The 18,637-nt window shown below is 45.1% G+C and overlaps 2 protein-coding genes across 3 annotated transcripts in view; one reads left to right on the forward strand and one right to left on the reverse strand.

Annotated features, from left to right (window-relative positions):
• Positions 1-185: 185 nt before the first annotated feature.
• LRRC10 (leucine rich repeat containing 10) lies at positions 186-7,669 on the reverse strand. Its single transcript, XM_027107017.1, has one exon. It carries the CDS (start codon positions 3,317-3,319, stop codon positions 2,480-2,482), a length of 840 nt encoding a protein of 279 aa, XP_026962818.1. The 5' UTR covers positions 3,320-7,669; the 3' UTR covers positions 186-2,479.
• Positions 7,670-7,710: 41 nt separating this feature from the next.
• The window catches only part of RAB3IP (RAB3A interacting protein), a 166,290-nt gene continuing 155,363 nt past the window's right edge, over positions 7,711-18,637 (forward strand). Inside the window, exons 1-3 of one of the 2 annotated variants that reach the window (XM_027107009.1) lie at positions 7,711-8,332; positions 8,835-9,046; positions 13,323-13,406. In XM_027107009.1, the coding sequence (XP_026962810.1) occupies positions 9,000-9,046; positions 13,323-13,406 (131 nt within the window). In that variant the 5' untranslated portion in view covers positions 7,711-8,332; positions 8,835-8,999. The remainder of the gene's footprint in view (positions 8,333-8,834; positions 9,047-13,322; positions 13,407-18,637) is intronic. The other variant, XM_027107010.1, reaches the window with a different exon arrangement.

Consider the following 18,637-nt stretch of genomic DNA (forward strand, 5'->3'; position numbering starts at 1 on the left):
GTTTCTGTGCGAGGGCTTTCTCTAGTTGCGGCAAGCAGGGTCCACTCTTCATTGCGGTGCGCAGGCCTCTCACTGTCGCAGTCCCCCGTTGCGGACCACAGGCTCCAGACGCGCACGCTCAGTAGCTGTGGCTCACGGGTCTAGTTGCTCCGCAGCATGTGGGATCCTCCCAGACCAGGGCTCGAACCAGTGTCCCCTGCATTGGCAGGAAGATTCTCAACCACTGGGCCACCAGGGAAGCCCTGGCATAATTCATATTTGTGGAAGCTAAAATCCTACATAAACTTCTGGAAGAGATTTTCCTCTGATGCACTTTGGGTTTCAGAACTTTTAAAAGTAAAGATGTTGGGGATTCCCTGGTGGTCCAGTGGTTAAGACTCGGCGCTATCACTGCCATGGCCCACGTTCAATCCCTGGTTGGGGAACTAAGATTTTCGCAGGTCGTGTGGTGCACCAAATAAAAGAAGTTAACTTTTGGTGCTTCAGCATTTTTCCCTTTTTAAGTTTATAATTACGTTAGAATTTCAAGAAAACATCAGAGGGTTATGGAAATGTAAATATGCACTTACGTAGTCAATTTATAAAATTGATTGAAATCCTATAGTGAAAACTTGGACAGCAAAATTCATGGTGAACACTTAACCATGTTGTTTAAGAAGTGTTTATTTGTTGTGTATTGATTATTTTAGAACAAAACAGTTTAATTTTGTGTCAGAATGTTTATAATTTGATATCTGTTTCAGACTAGTTAGCTCATTAGATGAAAATTCTGTAGGTCAATAGCTACAGCTTATGGCTTCCTTGGAAAAGGTGGGCCCCGTAATCTTAGGAGGGGGAAGAGAGGGTCAAAAGAAAATCATAGCCATTGTGAAGGATGAGCTGTGATTCAGCTCAGGAGGCAGTCTTGTTGGCAGAAAGTTTCTAGTATCAACTGAGTATAGTGTAATTGCAGTCATTAGGAGTGAGTAAATAGACTGAATCCTAGCTGTCTAATAGAAATCTGGACTCATTATTAAAGGAGTTAAGTATTTGACAATTTAGTGATTAAAAGGACCCTTTAGCAGTCTGATCAATGGGTTGTAGATACTCTACAGACTGCGAGGTGGTGACAGGAAGAGATTATGTGAAACCATGAAACTTTTTCTTCCTCAGGTTTAGCAAGAAATAATTGTGGTAGGAAAACATGAAAATAGTCTGCTGTATAATGTCATTTTAGAACCAAACTTTGCTGGGTTAAGATGCTTTTATGGCAAAAGTACTTTTTAAAAGCTAAATTCAGTATGTTTTAGTTAAGATGACACTTTTGTGTCCTTGACTACTGAAAGGGTTCAAGAACACAAAGGATTGTGTTATTAAACTACCCACTGACAGCAGTTTGTTTAAAATTGATGTATTCATGGGGAGAAGAAAAGGTCATGATTAACATCCTTCAGAGAAATAGCGGCCTGACTACCTAGGTTTATACACCGACCATCAAAAGATTTTATCTACAAAAATCAAACCAGAGCAAGGGCAGAGATACTGAGGCTGAAGAGGCAGACACTTCCTATATATACCACAACCTGCAATTCCAATTTCCAAATGGTTGTTGCAAGCGAACAGATTTCTCACCTACAACTTTTAACCTAATATGATTCTGGAAATGCCCTGCATGGCAAGAGATTCAATTCAATTCTGGTTCATTATGTGAGTAAACAGGAGGGCTCTGCTCCACAGAGGCAGCCATTCACAACGAGGCTTGATTTTGATGTGACCTCACTGCCAAGGAGAGATTCTGTTTTCTAGATGACTTTCAGCATTGCCCGTGACAGTCTACAGGTGGGTCAAGGAAAATGAGCGAAATCAGCATGAACCACTGTCAAGTTTTAAAGTGGCAGCTGGATTCCACCAGGGGGCATTCCCAGCCGGGGTGTCTTCTCAGCAGCCACTGAATTTCAGGGGGAAAAGCTTCATCTTGAGCCTTTGCAACAACGAAGAGTCTGAATCGGACTGACTAGGTAGACATGTCATTTTTAAGTGGCCTGAATCGGTAATGTCTTCTTACCATTATGGTCATTCATAGTAAGAAAATACATCCTGCAAAGGGGTGGAGACAGGCTCCCTGAACTTTTAGATGAGCTCTGTAACAAATACCTTGTTTGAGGGGCTCATTGGCCTCATGACCAGCCACTCCTGGAGACTGGAGGAGGCCAAAGGGTCCCAGCCTTTCTTGCTCTTAAGTGTTTCAAAATACCTGCTCAGAGGGTGCTTTTCTTGCAAAGAAGTTGTCATGCCACCTATAGCACACAATTTCTTCTGGGAGAGATGTTGGCCTTGAGTATTTTCTTCTTGGTGTGAGGTAGGCATTTCATTTGACTATTCCATTTTCCACTGGCAGAGCTGCCCCACCTGTCCTGCAGCAGTCCTTTGCATTCTAATGGAGAGGTCTCCAGAAGATGCTGGAGTTGGGTCCTTGGCATTGAACTACACCTGAAGCTTCTCAGGAGTTGCTAGGCGGAAGTAGAGGAGGCAGGGCAGGCACTTGTGCCTCCTGGCTTTCCTGCCTGGCCAGTGCGTAGCGCCTGGCTTTTCTGGGGTCAGGCTCTGGGGTCTCCTCCGCCCATCTTCCCACACGACGCACCCCTTTGGCCACCTTGGGCGCATTCCTGCAAGGATTGTGGTCATAGATGACCAGCTTCAGGCTTGACAGGTGGGCCAGGCTGGGGAAGTAGCGGATGCTGTTCCAGTCCACATCGATCACCTCCAGGGAAGGCATGTGAAGCAGCACAGGGGGGAAGTCTGTCAGCAGGTTGCCTGAGAGCCAGATGGTCCTCAGCTCCCGGAGGCGCCGGAGCCGGCCTGGCAGCAGACGCAGGGCGTTGGAGCCAGCATGCAGAGTCTTAAGGAGACTCAGCTCACACACCACATCTGGCAGCTGGGTGAGGTAATTGGCCTCGACCCACAGGGTCTGGAGATTCTGGAGCAGGCTCAGCTCACCGGGGAGGTCGCAGAGTTTGTTGTTGCCCAGGTAGAGGATGCAGAGCTGTTTCAAGGTACATACTACCTGGGGCAGAGCCTTGAAGTTGTTGAAATCCAGGGCCAGGATCTGCAGATTTTGCAGCTGCCCCAGCTCCGGAGGCAGGCTGTTGAGACGATTGTCACTCAGGTAGAGCTTGGCCAGCTGCTGGAAGGAGCACACGTGCACGGGGAAGCGACGGAGCATGTTCCCGCTCAGATCCACTGTCTTGTCCAGCGGCATCTCCTGGAGGTCTCTGACCATGTAGTTCTGGCAGCGGTCAGCCGGGACGAAGGCCGCGAGGGCCCTGATGGTGTTCCCCATGGCAAGCCGCAGCCCGCCGACCCTGGGGCTGCTGCCTCTGCCCTGAGGCCTGTCCTCCCCTCTCTTTATAACCTGGGGATTGCGTGACAGAAGCCAGTCACTGCAACAGAGAGAAGTGCTCCTGATAGCAACTTGAGTGTTGGGTGACAGGCAGGGTCCTGGAGGCGGGGTCTCACATACTTGCTTTCAGTCACCTAAGCCCCAGTCCTCTTTATCTACATTTTTTTGTTTGTTTGTTTCAAACGAAAAATAGCTTCACTGTTTTTTCTAATGATAAAACGTTGAGACATTACATAAAGGTGGAAAAGAAGAAAGTGAGAACAACCATAGTTACACCCACCAGGGATAAACACTGTAAACGTTTTATTTAACAGATGTCCTCCAGCCTTTTGCTACACATAATCAATTTGTTTAAAAAAAACATACACTGTTTAGGAGTCTTGTTTTTTATCAGAACATATGGACATATTTTTATGTTTGCAGGTATCCATGCAATTATTTTAAACACCTGCAAAGCATTCCATTATATGGATGCACTGTAATTTAAACAGGTCTGTTGTTGGGCATCTAGGTTGCTTACAATGTGTCGCTATTATAAATATCCTTGTACATACAGCGTGAGCAGTTATCCACTAATTTCTTTAGGAAATGTCCTTAGAAGTGTTACTGGGTCAAAGATATGCATTCTTTAAAGGCTTTTCATTGGTAGTGTCTCCCCCCTAACCCCACCAGATCTGAACGAGTGTATACGCTCCACAAGTGTCCGTTTTCTTATTTCTTCATTCTTACCAGTTAGTAGTTTTCTACACTTAAAAAAATTTGCCTTTGACAAAAGACAAGTAGAAAAACAAGAAAGAGAAGAGGAAAATCAGCCTTCTAAAGCTTAAGTAAATGAGGGTGTACTCCTACAATGTGCCTGTGTGGGATGTGGCTCACTGCCTCAAAGGTTTGAGCTTCCTTCCATGGAGCTGAGTTACTGTGGGAAGAAGCTGTCCATCTGGGACATTTCCTAGTACTAGTCTAGGGCAGTCAGGCTAGTTCTGGCCAATGGAAAGTGAGCAGAAGTGGTATAAAACATTTCTAGGCCTGGTTCATTTAGAACAAACCTCACCTTCCTCCACACACTTTCCCCATCTAATACCCAGGGTGACCTTAGAAGCCACCAAGTACGTGGAAGTCATATGTTGAAGTCCTGGGTATCCTGGATCTCTGAATAAGTGCTAGGGTCAGAACACCTCCCCTCCCACACACACTACCACCAGTTGGATTGAGGTAAATGAGAAACTTCAATTGTGTTAAGCGTGGAGATCTGGGGGCTTATCTCTTAACTTATCTTAATGAATAGAGTAGTTGTTAAAAATAAGGAGATAAATCCTTATATACTGATGTGCAAAGATATTAAGGATAAATAAAGGGCAAAAAAACAAGTTTCAGAACTCTTTTTACCGTTCCATCTGGGGAAAAATACACATATTCTTGCATATGCCTAAAAGTATCTGTAAGACAAAACAGTGATTATCTCTGGGAAATCTGCCTGAAGGTTTGGGGGTGATAGGAATGCTGACTCTTCCATTTACACCCTCTTGTATTGTTTGATTTTTTTTTTAACTATATACATATATTACTTTCAAAAACTCTATTCCAAAAGAAACGGATTGTTTCCATTTCCAGAAGAAATGGGTTTCCATTTCTAGCAGCCTGCCTGCTGTCTGGATAGAGTGCCAGGTTTGAGGGGAAGGCTTCATGCACCATTTAGCCTCCTCCAGTTCCTTTACTGCTAAATTGCTTATAATAGACTGAACAGAGCAATACAGGAGCATTCCATGTGAATGACCATTCTACAGAGCTATTTGGCAGTGCGGCATCACTACCCACCTTCTTTCTTCTCAGTCATGACTAAAGCCAGTGTCCTTGGACTTTCTAAACATTAAACGTCAAGGGCTTATCTTAAGCCCTCTCTTTGCTTTGCTGATTTGTCCTGTAATAACTAGCCTCTCAACAGGTACTGTGCTTTGGCTCTATATTTAGCATGGTCAGTGGTGACCACAAATGGTCATGAAGCGGCTGCCCTGATGTCCCTAAAAATGATAACAATAATAATGATTGCTACCCATTATTATTTATAACTAAGTGCTAAGCACTGAACTTGTGCTTTACATACACTGTCTTTTCTCAAAACTCCTGCCAGGTAAATATTTTTTATCCTAAATTTTCAGATGAGAAAACTGAGGCTTAGAGAGGTTTAAGAATAACATCAAATATCTATTGAGCACCTGTTGTGTTCTAGATGCAGGGAATCTGGTGGCTAACAAGATAGATAGGATCCTGATCTCACAGAGTATACAGTTCTATCAGAGTGGAGTTAGGTCACACCAGTTGACAAACTACCCTCACACACACTTCCACTCAGCACTTTAATGCCAACCCCTAAATATGAGCAGGTGGCTAAGGATAACCACACATGAGACAAGCTGCCTCCGTGAGAGGTGGAGATTGAAATAAGCAGAGTAAAAGAAATCAAACAAAAACGATGAACAGAGCAGAGGAAATTCTTAACTAATTTTACTACAGTATCTTCAGAGAGTTAACTCTAACACTTGTGTGCTGCTTACAGTATTATTAGCTCACTTAATTCTTACAACCCTAAAATGTAGGCACTTGTGAGATAATAGAAAATATATATATTGGTTTCTACCCCTGTTTCCTGGTACAGAGCTCGTAAAACCCTTGTGATTTCCTGTGTGATAAGACCACTAGGAGCATCCCTTGTTCTAATATTTGGTCTTTGAACCCATCCAGACACAACTCTCCTAAAACCCTTGTGAATTCCTAAGTGATAAGAACACTAGGATCATATTTGTTCTAATGAGCAACTCGGGGTGGGCTCCCGGGTGACTACTGGATAGGGGCTGGTCACTGGAAAGACCAAGTCATGATTAGAAGCTTGGAATGTTCATTCCCGCTCCACCATCCTCCAGAGAAGGCAGAGGGGCTGGAAATAGAGTTAATGATGGTTCATGCCTACGTGAGGGAAGTCTCATAAAATCCCAGTACTAGGGGGCTCCGGGAACTTCCAAGTGGGTGAACACATCCACACTGGGAGGATAACACACCCCAATGCCACGGGAACAGAGGATCCTGTGTTCAGGACCCTTCCAGACCTCGCTCAATGTTTCTTTTCATCTGATTTTTCATCTATATCCTTTATCATATTCTTTAACAAACTGGTAAACCTAAGTGTTTCCCGGAGTTCTGTGAGCCGCTGGCAGGAGGGTGCATTGCTGTGCCAGGGGAGGGTGGAGGGTCCCAAAAGAACCTCCAGGAACCAGCCAGCATTTGAATATCTGCCATGACAGAAGGCCAGTTTCCACCAAAGGAGAACTAAAACTGTGCATCTGGAGTGAAGGAAATCACCTCTCTCTCCTGCTGGACCCAACCCCCAGGGGATCTAGGGGGAGGGGAGGGGAGGGGGAGCCTAGGGAGTAAAAGAAAAGACTGTGTATCCTACCTCCAGTGCCAACTGCTTTCTCTTTGTCGGTCCTCAAGCCACAGGCCAGGCCTCAGCTGGGCAGAAATAAGTTTGAAATTGGATGAGATGTTAAAATGTTGAGGTAGACTTGACTAAACTTTTAACTATCTGAAAGTGTCAAGAAAGCTGTAGGATCTGCCCAAGCTGCTCTCCAGGGCTTGGGGTAGGAATACGCAAGGAGTGTGTGTGAGATAGGAAGAATATGGCTGATCTTCACTACACTCTACTGGATTCAGTACCCATGGTAAGCTGGTATAAAATTAGCAAAGTGGCCCCTAGAAGAACAGCCTATATCAAAAGGAGAACACACTCTCGTGCACAGATATACACATCCCAATGAAAAGACAATCCATGTTGCAAGAGACATCCAGAAAACTCTTGAAAACAGAAAACATAAAGTGAATTGTGTTCCAGTAATTAGCTTTGAGGTACAGCTGGCTTTTCCTTTGTTAAAATTCATGGGGACCATGGTGCCGGATGCTGAGAAGGGTGTCCACTGCCAGAGTCCTGGGCCTTCAAGAAGAGTGATCCAGAAGCAAGCTTATCCTCCTCAAGCCTGAAACCAAGCCTAGACTCCTGCCTGACCATGGGCACCTGTTGGTTTTGACTCCAGACTCCTCCACTGGGGTGTCTGCACAAAAATTTTGTCTAGAACTAAGTGATGTCGGGTCTTCGGATGCTTCCAGGTTCAGTTCTAGTATTAGGGTTCTTAATTGCAATGCAATAAAAAAAAAAACATCTTTGGATGATTCAGTGAACAGGAATTTATGACAAGGTGTTAGGATGCTCACAGACTCCCTGGGTGCCCTGAGGAACCTGGCTTGGATGCTGCAGCCAGGATCATGTCCTAACTCAGTGCAGAACTGGCACCCCTGGGCTCAGCCCCTCTACTTCTCCCTTTGACTCCCTGGTGCTGAACGCTACCCCTAAACCTGAATGTAGCCACGTTCCCCCTGACCCCCCGAAGGGATTTTTCATAGGCCCTGCTTCTTTGCATCACTGGCAGTTGAATCTGATGGAGAGATCTCACTGGCCATATGCACACCCTAACGTAAGAGAGGCTAAGGTTGAGGTTTTGGATTTTGTGATGGGGGGTGGCCTTTTTCCACCACCAAGATTCCTAAGGTGAGAAATTCCCCAAACACAGGAAGGTGAGTTGTATACTGACAGCCGAAAAGAATCACAGATACCCATCACAACTAGCCTGTAGTTTTAACTCTGACCCTCCCGTGGCTGGCTGACCTTGCACAGTTAATTTTTCTTCCTATATCTACAGGACTATTGGAGCAGTTTATTAAAGCAGACTTACTTAATATGGAATATATGTGGATTTCCCAGAGCTGGAACATGGCTAGTTTCCTAAACAATTGTGTAATGTTAAAAGACTGAATGGAAGCATTATAATCTTAAGGCCTTCAAAAGAATCCAGGAACATTCAGTGTGACAGCTGTATCAGCAGATGACAATACTACTTGGGGAAAATGGTATGTCAATTAAACATTAATGGGTAAGAACTATTTCCATCAGTTACTAGTAAACGTTTATTGAAATGAAATGAAAGCAATCTATCAAAACAGGACTCCTACTAGGTAGCATTTTGTTAGCCTGGTTCTGTTATGTACTTAAAAGGAAAAAAGAAAAGATTTCATATTACTATAATCTATAATTTAGATTTATGATTAATTCTGACTTTTACTATCTTATTATGGTTTATGAGATGGCAGTACAGTTTAGTATTAAAAGCAAAAAGGGTTTGGCATTAAAGAGACCTTGTACAGTTTGAACCTGGACTCTGTTATTTATTAGTTTGGGGGCTTTGGGCAAAGTTTCTGTGCCTTGGTCTCCTCATCTTGGGAATGAGGAGAATTCCCATGAGGAGAAATGGGAATCACCTTGGGCTCCACCTCATTGAGTTACTGCGAGGATTAAATAAGATAATGTACTTAAAGTAATTAGCACAGCATCTGACTTACTAACCATGAGCAGGTATTATTGCTGTGCTTTCTTAAGACACTGTGCTGGGCTCATTGAAGAGTGAGTGAGCTGCAAATGTGTCCTCTGCCTACAAGCTGCCTACAACCTGAGCGAGTGCATGGCTTAGCGACCCCCTGTCAGCTGAAGTAGAGCTGGGGTTTTGGAAGACTTCTGGGAATGTTTGCCCAGCATCTTGAACAGGACAGACACACAGTTGGCACTTGGTAAGTGTATGTGAATTACCGGAATGGATAGACTAAGTATCTGATGAGAGGCAATTGTATGCTTACACAATAAAGCCAAGGTAACCTGGGACCCTGTTTTCACATGGTGTTGCATCAAAAAAAAAAAGTCATACAGCATCCCAAAATAATGAAACCCAATTTAAATCTTTATCATAGTCACTTGGGAAACTGACAGAGGACAGATCACTTTCACGATGCCCAGCATTTCTTCTTAAGACTCCCTCTGCCTGCCTTTCCCTCCTCCATCTCCCACCGAGGCGCTCTCCCTGAGCACTGCCTCCATACTGTTCCAGGGGCTACGGGAGATGGTGCGGCCACCCTGCCCCAGCTCCCCGCCGTTTTCCTATTCCCACTCCCTGGCAGGCTGTCCTGTCTCACTTTCTCCTCGCTCTCTTTGTAGCCATTCTTTTTCTCCCCCAAACAGCTGTCAGCAGCCCTTTGAGGGCTGTCTCCAGATTGCATTTTCTCAATTTGCACAGTAAAGACCCAAAGCAGATGGGAAACCTCATTTGGGCACTTCCTGGGGGGCAGCCCAGACCGAAAATACCAGGCAGATCTGAATATCCCATTGCTTGTGTGGTTCTTGTTGCTCTGCAGATGGTTCCCCTTTCCAGGAGCCCTGTTCTCCCTCCCCTCTCCTTCCACTGGATTTCAACACCAGGATTCCCCAGAAAGCCGGTTTCCAAGGCAGAAAGGATCCCATCCTTCTTACTGACAGAGCAGAAGGGCAGTCCCGGAGACCCCTTCCCACTGAGGCTCCGCCTGTGGGAGTTAAAATCATTTAACCCTTTCTAGTGGATTTTTTCTGCTGTCTGGGTTTGTCCTGCCCTTGTTACCAAACTGAACTTCGGTCCGCTTGCCCTCCCTGCAGCAAAGCCAACCTACTGACACCAAGTTGTGGTGAAGGAACGTAAGTGCTTACTGCAGGACCAAGCAAGGAGAATGGGCAGTTCATGCTCAAAAGACCCAAACTCCCCGATAACTTTCAGGGAAGGGTTTTTAAAGATAACATTTGGGGTGAGGGCTGCAGGTTCCCTTGAACCAAAGGGTGTATGTTTGTGTGTGTGTATATGTGCATATCTGTATGTGTGTGTATTTATGTGGGTATGTATGTATGAATGTATTGCACATGTATGTATAGGTGTGTATCCCTGCAAGTGTGTATGTGTATTTATATGTATATATGTGGTTTGCATGCATGTAGTGTGTGTGTGTGTGTGTGTGTGTATGTGTGTGTGTTCCCTTGAAAATCTTTTCAGGCCAGCTCCTGTTCTTCAGGTCTCAGCTTAATGGGTATTTTCTCAAAGAGGATCTCCCTGACCACCTTATTTGAGCTGGCTGCTTCCACTCCCCAGTTTCTCTCCACTTAGCTCTTACCACAATTTATGATTGTTTTATTTACTTCTTAGTTCTCTTTTTTTTTTTTTTTTTGTGGTACGCGGGCCTCTCACTGTTGTGGCCTCTCCCATTGCGGAGCACAGGCTCCGGACGCGCAGGCTCAGCGGCCATGGCTCACGGGCCCAGCCGCTCCGCGGCATGTGGGATCCTCCCGGACCGGAGCACGAACCCATGTCCCCTGCATCGGCAGGCGGACTGTCAACCACTGCGCCACCAGGGAAGCCCTACTTCTTAGTTCTCTTGCTGCAGGAGACCTGCCTGAAGGCAGGGCTTGTGCCAATCCTATTCACTGTTGAATGCTTAGCACTAACGACAGCACCTCAAACGAAGTGGGCATTAATTTACTCAACAAATAAGGACAGAATTCCCTGCCTTCCTGGAGCATTTGAATGAAAGAATGAGTAATGTATTACTCTCAGTTTGATAATGTAAACTCAAATTGCTGGTAGCCAATGACTTAATATATTTATGAATCCATAGATTTTTTTCCCTTACCATCGATGATCACTGAGGTAAAAGAGAGTGGCTCTGAGAAAGACTCAGAATTTATTGAGAATAGTTAACAAGATATACACAGGGTTGGAAAAACCTGGAAAGGAGCTCATATTTGCTTGGCAACCTGTAGGATAAACTCCAATTTTGTGCTTTCCTAGAGCACAATGCTGGGATGAAGACGAAGATTTCCCCTGAGAGTTCAGCCTACCACTATGAAATGTGCCTGCTCTGTGGACTTGCCCACAGCTGGATTCCAGAGAAGTCTCCCAAAGTACTCTGTGAAGTTGATTAGATTCTCACTCAATGTGGAACTGCTGGAACCTGTTCAGTAGCATTGCTGAGCTAAGACAATTATTCTGAGAAAGGGGGCTTCAGAAGTGAGCAGTGAAGTGAAACACAAACCCTGAAGGAGTTCCATCAACTCGATTCACAACTCACGGGTGGAGAGCCAGGGGGAAATGAACAGAAGTAGGAAAGGCAGCCTTTTTATAGCCTGTGTGTGAGTGAAAGGAACCAAAGCCAGGAAGATGGACCTTGAGGGGACTCAATCCCTACGAACCAGCAATGAGGGATACGCTCTCTGAAGCTGTGTTTCTTGACGGCCCTGGATAACGAACGGGCCTTACTCGTGATTACAGCCTAGGGCCATTTCAGTGACCATCTGCCCCCTGCTTTACGGAGTAGGATTTGCTATCAGAACATGGCTCAGTCCTTCTTACTTCATTGGCATGTTTCCTGGCTCTATAAGGTTTAGTGCAGCCCTTTGAGTAAATAGGTCCTTCTAGTTTATCAGCCTTTGCCAGTGGTTTTTAACTAGTGGTGGGCTTGCCCTTCAGGAGACAGCTGGCGATGTCTGAAGACAGTTCTGGTTGTCACAGCTGAGAGAGTGCTCCTGGCATCTGACAGGTAGAGGCCAAGGACCCTGCTAAACATTCTCCAATGCACAGGACAGCACCCACAGCAAAGAGTTATCTGGCCCAAAATGTCAATAGTGCCAAGGTTACCCTGGGTTATCCTAAAGCCGGAAGTTTTCTTGCAGGGAAATGCATCACTGTAACTGGAAAGTGGGTACAACAGCTAGTATTTCATCTTCTTGACTAGAATACATTTTTTTTTCAGTTGTAGGGAAGATTTTCTTTCAATTTAATAAAGAGAGGTAAGATTGACTAGAAATACCCCATATTTAAGTATATTTTCAGGAATGTCCTTTGGCATTTTTGATACTCCTAGATCTTCCTGATAAGTAAAGGGCTGGTAATAGGAAAGCAGCTTTGGGTTTGGACCTGTGAAATTTGAATTAACTTAAACCTTATAAAGGAATCACGAAGTCTCATGGAAGCTGTGTTTTGTTTTCTCGGGGAATGGGGGGTAGGAGAGTAGCAGGTGTATAGATCTTTTAATGCATTTTCCAGTAGAAATTATGCTATAAATGGTGATATCCCAGGTTAATCTCTAAGGGTTGTCTTAACCCACAGAACAGAAGTGTGCTGGTGATGCAGTGATGGCAGTCTTACTGACTATTGTGTGTAAGATGGTTTCTGAGGAAACGGATTCTGAGCTGCAGCTCAAGCGTCCGTCCGGTAGCTAGAGGTGATTTCAGAGGATGGTAGATGCTACTAAACTCTGGGGCCACCTGGAGCTGGGCACATTGCTGCCTCAATGCAACCAGGATTCTGTCAACAAGGAAGAAAGGAGAGGTTAGGTGGGAAACCAGCATTGCCTGCCATGGGGACGTCTGGTGTGTGTGGGTTGGCAGTTAGGTTTGGAATTTTAGTTCGACCGTTTCCTGTCTTTCTGGCCTTGGGGAACTTGCTGAACCTCTTTGAAAGTCTTTCTACATTTATCAGCTGGAGATGATATTAATATCATGGTGGAGATTAAATGACAGTAAATACCTGGAACACAGAAGCTTAATACATGTCAACTTTTCCCCCTCCGACTGCAAACTTTCTTATCAACACTTGGTTGATACCACCTCACATCTTTAAGGCATGTCAGTATTTGCCCAAGTTTGTGGTCAGCTCTAGGCACATGGTTAAAACTACTGCCAATGTAGAACCTTCTAGGATTGATGGAACAAGCTCATAACTTTGGGAACCAGTGAGCTATCAAAAAGCCTGGTGCGTTGCAAGCAACCACTGAACAAGGACAATGAAACTGGTCCTGGTGGCTCTGGTGTCTTTAAGGTCATCATGGCATGGAGAGCTAAGGGAAGCTTGGCGCAGCTGGAGGCTGTGACATCGTCTCTCCATGACTGACATCTACCATCCTACACACACTGCTGAGTTGATGTTGAAAGAGATGAACTGAAACAGGGTGGGACTGACACCACGAGCTCACTCATCCTCCTCTATCTCTTCAGGATTTCTTTGATCCAAATTAAGTCCAGCAGACATCATCCTGGAGAAGCAGGGACCTTGGAGGAGTTCATGGAAGGCCACCAACCGTAAGTTTTTGCTTGTAGACATCTGTGATGCTTCCCTCAGGAAGTCTATTTATAGGAGAGAATGACAGAAGAGCAGTTATGTGATTACAAGACTATATTATGTGAGTAGATTGGGGATCTGGAGACATCTGGCTCTGAAAGGCCACAAACCAACCTGGACTCCCCAGAGGCTGTGTTTTTCTCTTGTTGGAGAGTTTCTTTCTTTAATTAAAAAAAGGTGTTTTTTTGGCCCGACCAGGGATCGAACCCAGGCCCTCAGTGGGGAAAGTGCGGAGTCCTAACCACTGGACCACCAGGGACTTCCCTCTCCCATTTACTTTTGGAAGGAACAGTGGCATGGGCTCAATATTGCTCCATCTCAGGTGTCTTTGAGACGGGAGGGCTTAGTCTGAGTCCTGGTCAGTTAGGATCGTATTGATGGGATGGGGTTGATACTGCGGGAGGGGCTCCAGACTTGGACTCTGCAGATCTGTGTTTGCATTACTCTATGGCCTTGGGCAAGTTGTTGAACTTCTTGCTCTTCTTTCCCTCATCTGGAGACAAGAGGGTTGGACCAGGTGGTCCGTAAGGTCCCCATCAAGCTTGGCAACAGGGACTTCCCACTGCATCACTTTGGAGTCATCAGACATGTATCACTCAGCTGCAAATGCAGGGAAGTGTGGGGTAAATGGAGTGGGGACTGTGCTTAGAAAAACATCGTTGTTTTTGCTTCAGTTTAAATTCTGGGACACTAAGTTAAAATGGCAAAGAGCTTGACCCAGTCTCCTTTTGTGTAACCCCCTCCGAGACAGTTAGGGGGGCCAGCATGACAAATGAAAAGAAGATGTATAGGGTTTGGAGTCAGAAAAATTTGAGTTTGCATATCAGGTCTACCATTCAGTGGGCAGAAGGTAAACAAATTCTCTGAGCCTTAGTTCACTTACCTGCAAAATTGGAATAATAACACCTACAGCATGGGATTGTCCCCAAGTCAATACAATAATGTGTTTAAAGTATTTTGCACACAGGAGATGCTTGAAAAGGGTTAATATTATTATCCTCTTATTATTAATGTTATTATTAGCTGTTGGGTTATGTTTATTCTGAGGAGTTCTAATAGATGCCCAAGTGAGCTGAGCCCTGAGCCAGCTCTGGGGCTGTTTCTCTCAATTCCTGGGCCCTACCTGGCTTCCTGGTTTGGTGTTGGGAAGACCTAAAACTGACCGGGCCAACTCTACATCCTTTTGGTTCACTATCTACTCTCCCAACTCCTCCCACCATGATGATTAAAACATAAATTAATCCTACGGTCTCTCAAGCAGATATTTGCTTCCTTACAGCAAAAAAAAAAAAAAAAAAAATCCCTTTATCAGCCTTAAATGGTATTCTTTGAAATGTTGGCAAGATGCTATTGTTTGAATAGTCTTATGTCCTCCTTATGTACAATGTCTTATGCCTCCCTTCCTGGGGCAGAAAGCAATATCACATCGGCTTCTCTCAGCTGGGGAATGAGCTGGCGTTTTACAAGTCCTTTGATTAAAAGTTTTCGATGGTGGTCTACAAACCTGCAGAAAATGAGCCCTAAGGCAAACCAGTGGAAGTGGCTTGTTGTTCAGCGGCTATACCTTGGGACAGAGCTGGCTTGCTCCTTTGTCAGAAGAACAGTCCTGAAAAGAATGCCTTTCTCTAAAAATAGGACAGTTGGAGGCATAGCTGCACCAGCAGATAGTCTTCCTAGCGGCTTTGGGACAGGCCAGCTGATAAAGCTTTCTGCTCCGGGTGCCCCAGATTACTCACAGCTGTTTTCTAGACCAAAGGGCGCTGGGGATGCTGGCCTCACGCCACACGTCAGGTGCTCTTCATCACACACTACCCGGGAGGCAGCCGTCGGCTTCATCAGCTATGGAGCCTTGCCCGCCCTCTAGAAGGGATGAGGGAGGGTTGGCAACCTGAACAGCAGGCACATTCCAAAACCCAGCAACCTCTCTGTTTTACTTTATATGTACATATTTTTTTCTTTTTTACTTCAATCAAAAGTTGGGTTGCCCTTCCATTAGAAGTTGGGAGATGGTATAATGCGGTGGTTAAAGGGGTGTGCTCTGGAACCAAACTCCTGGATTTGAAGCCTGTGTTTTATTTGGTTTTCTAATTAATACACTGTATTTTTAAGAGCCGTTTTAGGTTCACAGAAAAATTGAGCAGAAAGTACAGAGAGTTCTTATCTACCCTGCCGCCCGCAACCTCCCCCATTATGGACATCCTACACCACAGTGTATATTTGTTACAATCAATGGACTCACATTCACACATCATTCTCACCCAAAGTCCATAGTCCAAGTGGGGTTCACTCTTGGTGTTGTACATTCTTTGGGCTTGGACAATGTATAACGACATGTATCTCCTGCTGTAGCATCATACAGAATAGTTGCACTGCCCTAAAATCCTCTGAGTTCTGCCTATTCATTTCTCCTTCTCGTATAATAGGCAACCACTGATCTTTTTATTGTCTCCGTAGTTTTGCCTTTTATGTCATATAGTTGGAATCATGCAGTATGTAGCCTTTTCAGATTGTCTTCTTTCACTTAATAATATGCTGTTAAGTTTCTTCCATGCCTTGTCATGGCTTGATAGCTCATTTCTCTTTAGCGCCGACTAATACTCTATTGTCTGGACGTACCACAATTTACCCATTCACCTACTGAAGGACATCTTGGTTACTTCCAAGTTTGGGCAGTTATTTATAAATATCTGTGTGCAGGTTTTTGTGTGTATATAGGTTTGAGTAAACATCAGGGAACATGATTGCTGGACTACATGGGAAGAAAATGCTTAGTTTTGTCAAAAACTACCAAACTGTCTTCTAAAGTAGCAATAACATTTTGCATTCTCACTAGCAATGAATGAGAGTTCCTGTTTCTCCACATCCTTGCCAGCATTTGGTATTGTCAGTGTTGTGGATTTTTGAAGGCTTAGATGATCTGAGGCAAGTTACTAAACCTCTCTGCCTTGGTTTCCTAATTTGTGAAACCCGGAAAACAGTAGCACCTCCATTATTGGGTTTTCATGAGGATTAATTAAAGTAACCCATGTAAGGCATGTAGGACTGGGCTGGCCTATGTAAATTCTCAATAACCATTAGCTGTGTTGTTTGGATTAGGTTGGATTTCTGTTCTAAAAAGCACTTGAGATTCTTGGGCACAAAATGATGTTTAGGTTAGGGGTGGATTCCACAAAGCTATTTTAATAATAAGAGTCAACCGCATGCCATTCACCATGCTGAGGGCTTCATATACCATCTCATTTGAATATTACAGAGTAGATACCAGCAGTGCTCTCCATTTTCAGATGTGGAAATTACCACCTAGAGAGGTTGAATTAACTTAGCTAAGGTCATCCAGCTCAGAAGTAGAGTTGGGACTTGAACCTGAGTTTATGCAGTACCAAAATCCAGCACTTAGCCCCTTGCGACACTGTCCCTAACCTGGCGTCCCTGCCACCTTGCACCTTTGGTTTGGAAATTTAGATTTACAGGGTTACAGTCTTCCCAAACCATTCTCTAGTTAAGCAATAAGCCAGGCCCACGTGTTAGAATTAATTGCACCCCAAACTTGACACATTAACATGATTATATTGAAGTCCAGGTCAACTGTTTTGTTCTCCTGAGGGCTCAGCCACTCTCTGGTCTTTGCACATGCTGCTCCGTGCTTCCCCCACCTCTTCATCTGGCTAGCTTCCACTCTACCCTCAGGTCTTGTCTTAGACATTACTTCCTACAGTGAGACTTCTGGGTTAGGTGCACTCCTTTGCTGCCTTAGCACCCTCTCTTTTCCCTATTGTAGCTCTTGTCACCCTGTATTATAGTTTTATGTCTGGCTCCACGAGTGCAGATACCCTATGGGTCTTGCTCACTGACGTATGCCCAGCCCACAGGACGTGGACTTAATGAATATTAGTGGAATGAAAGACTGAATGAATGCAAGGGGCTGGTGTTGGGCTGCGATATGAGTTTGGTGTATTCTTCTTACAGGCCCAGTCTCTGGGGTTGTCAGCCCTGACACCCGACTGCAGAAATTCACAATGGTGTTTGACTTAGGATCATCCAGCTTCTGGGTCCCTTCTTCCTATTGCTTCAGCAAGGCATGCAGTAAGGAATGACATGGATAGGGGAGTTGTAGCACTTGAGTAGACTCTTGGGCAATGAAGTCCTTTTCCCCAACTCACTTCCTCTGCAACAAGGCATGGGCCCCAGATGGGCTTAACACAGTCTCTGGTCTCTATGTTCTTCAGGGGTGTCCCACAATGACCTTCCCAGGGTCTCACCTCGGGGTAAATCAGTTGGTACTTGATGGTTTGGCCATATTGGTTGTTAAAATGTAAACTGATATTTCCATATCAGCTGGTAAAGAACCCTTTCCCAGAGGCTGCTAAGTATTCTTTCCATTGCTCCAGTTTCCCTGCCCCTGTCCTAGGACCCCTCACCTTCCCACAATCCAGGAAACAAGATGGTAACACCTGGTACAACAGGAAGCTCCCAAGACCCTGTTTCAGCTCCATGGCTGGCACCATATTGCTTCAGTCTGAGTCTTTACATAATTTGAGTATTACCCCTGGTATGGTCTGTCTGTATTCTTGGGAAATAGCACAGGAAGGAGGGGAGAGAGGTGAGGGGAGCAAGAGAGAACTCAGGCAGTGTCTCTGCTCCCCGGCACTTGCACAGAGCTAAGAGGATGCAGGAATTTGGACATGCCAGGTGAATGACTAGTTGTTTACATGTGGTGTCCAGCTACCCACTGCACAGACAGCTGCTCTACACCCTCCTTCACTAGCTCTCTGTAAAAGGTTTTGAGAACAACAGCCACCATACACTGAGGTCTTTCTGTGTGCTCAGTACTCAACTAAATGGCTATTTACTTTTCCTGACAACTCTGTGAGTATGCACAATTATTATCCTCATTTTCCAGATGAGGAAACAGGTCTGAGAGGTTAAGTTGGCACCCAGGTAACGGAGCTAGTAAGTGACAAAGTTGGGAGTCTGACTCTGGAGGCCCCGCAGGGACTGCATTCGTAGGGAGTATCTTAGTTCTAAGGTAGAGGCACAGAGGCTTCTGGTGAGGGGAAGGCGCTTTTCAAGAAACAGTGCAGAAAAATGGAACAGGTTCATGAGAAGGCTGCCACAGAGCCATGTCACCATGGTGGCCAGAGGAAAACTTCCCAAGAATCCTAGGTCCTGTGGATGGCTGCCCTGGGGCTCT

Source organism: Aethalodelphis obliquidens, unplaced genomic scaffold (genome assembly GCF_003676395.1).
Source record: "Aethalodelphis obliquidens isolate GAN/ISIS:26980383/991018 unplaced genomic scaffold, ASM367639v1 scaffold8, whole genome shotgun sequence".
Lineage (NCBI taxonomy): Eukaryota > Metazoa > Chordata > Mammalia > Artiodactyla > Delphinidae > Aethalodelphis > Aethalodelphis obliquidens.

Bases quoted from the DNA above. Each gene is read 5' to 3' on its own strand.
- LRRC10 (XM_027107017.1), bottom strand. From the start codon at position 3,319: ATGGGGAACACCATCAGGGCCCTCGCGGCCTTCGTCCCGGCTGACCGC.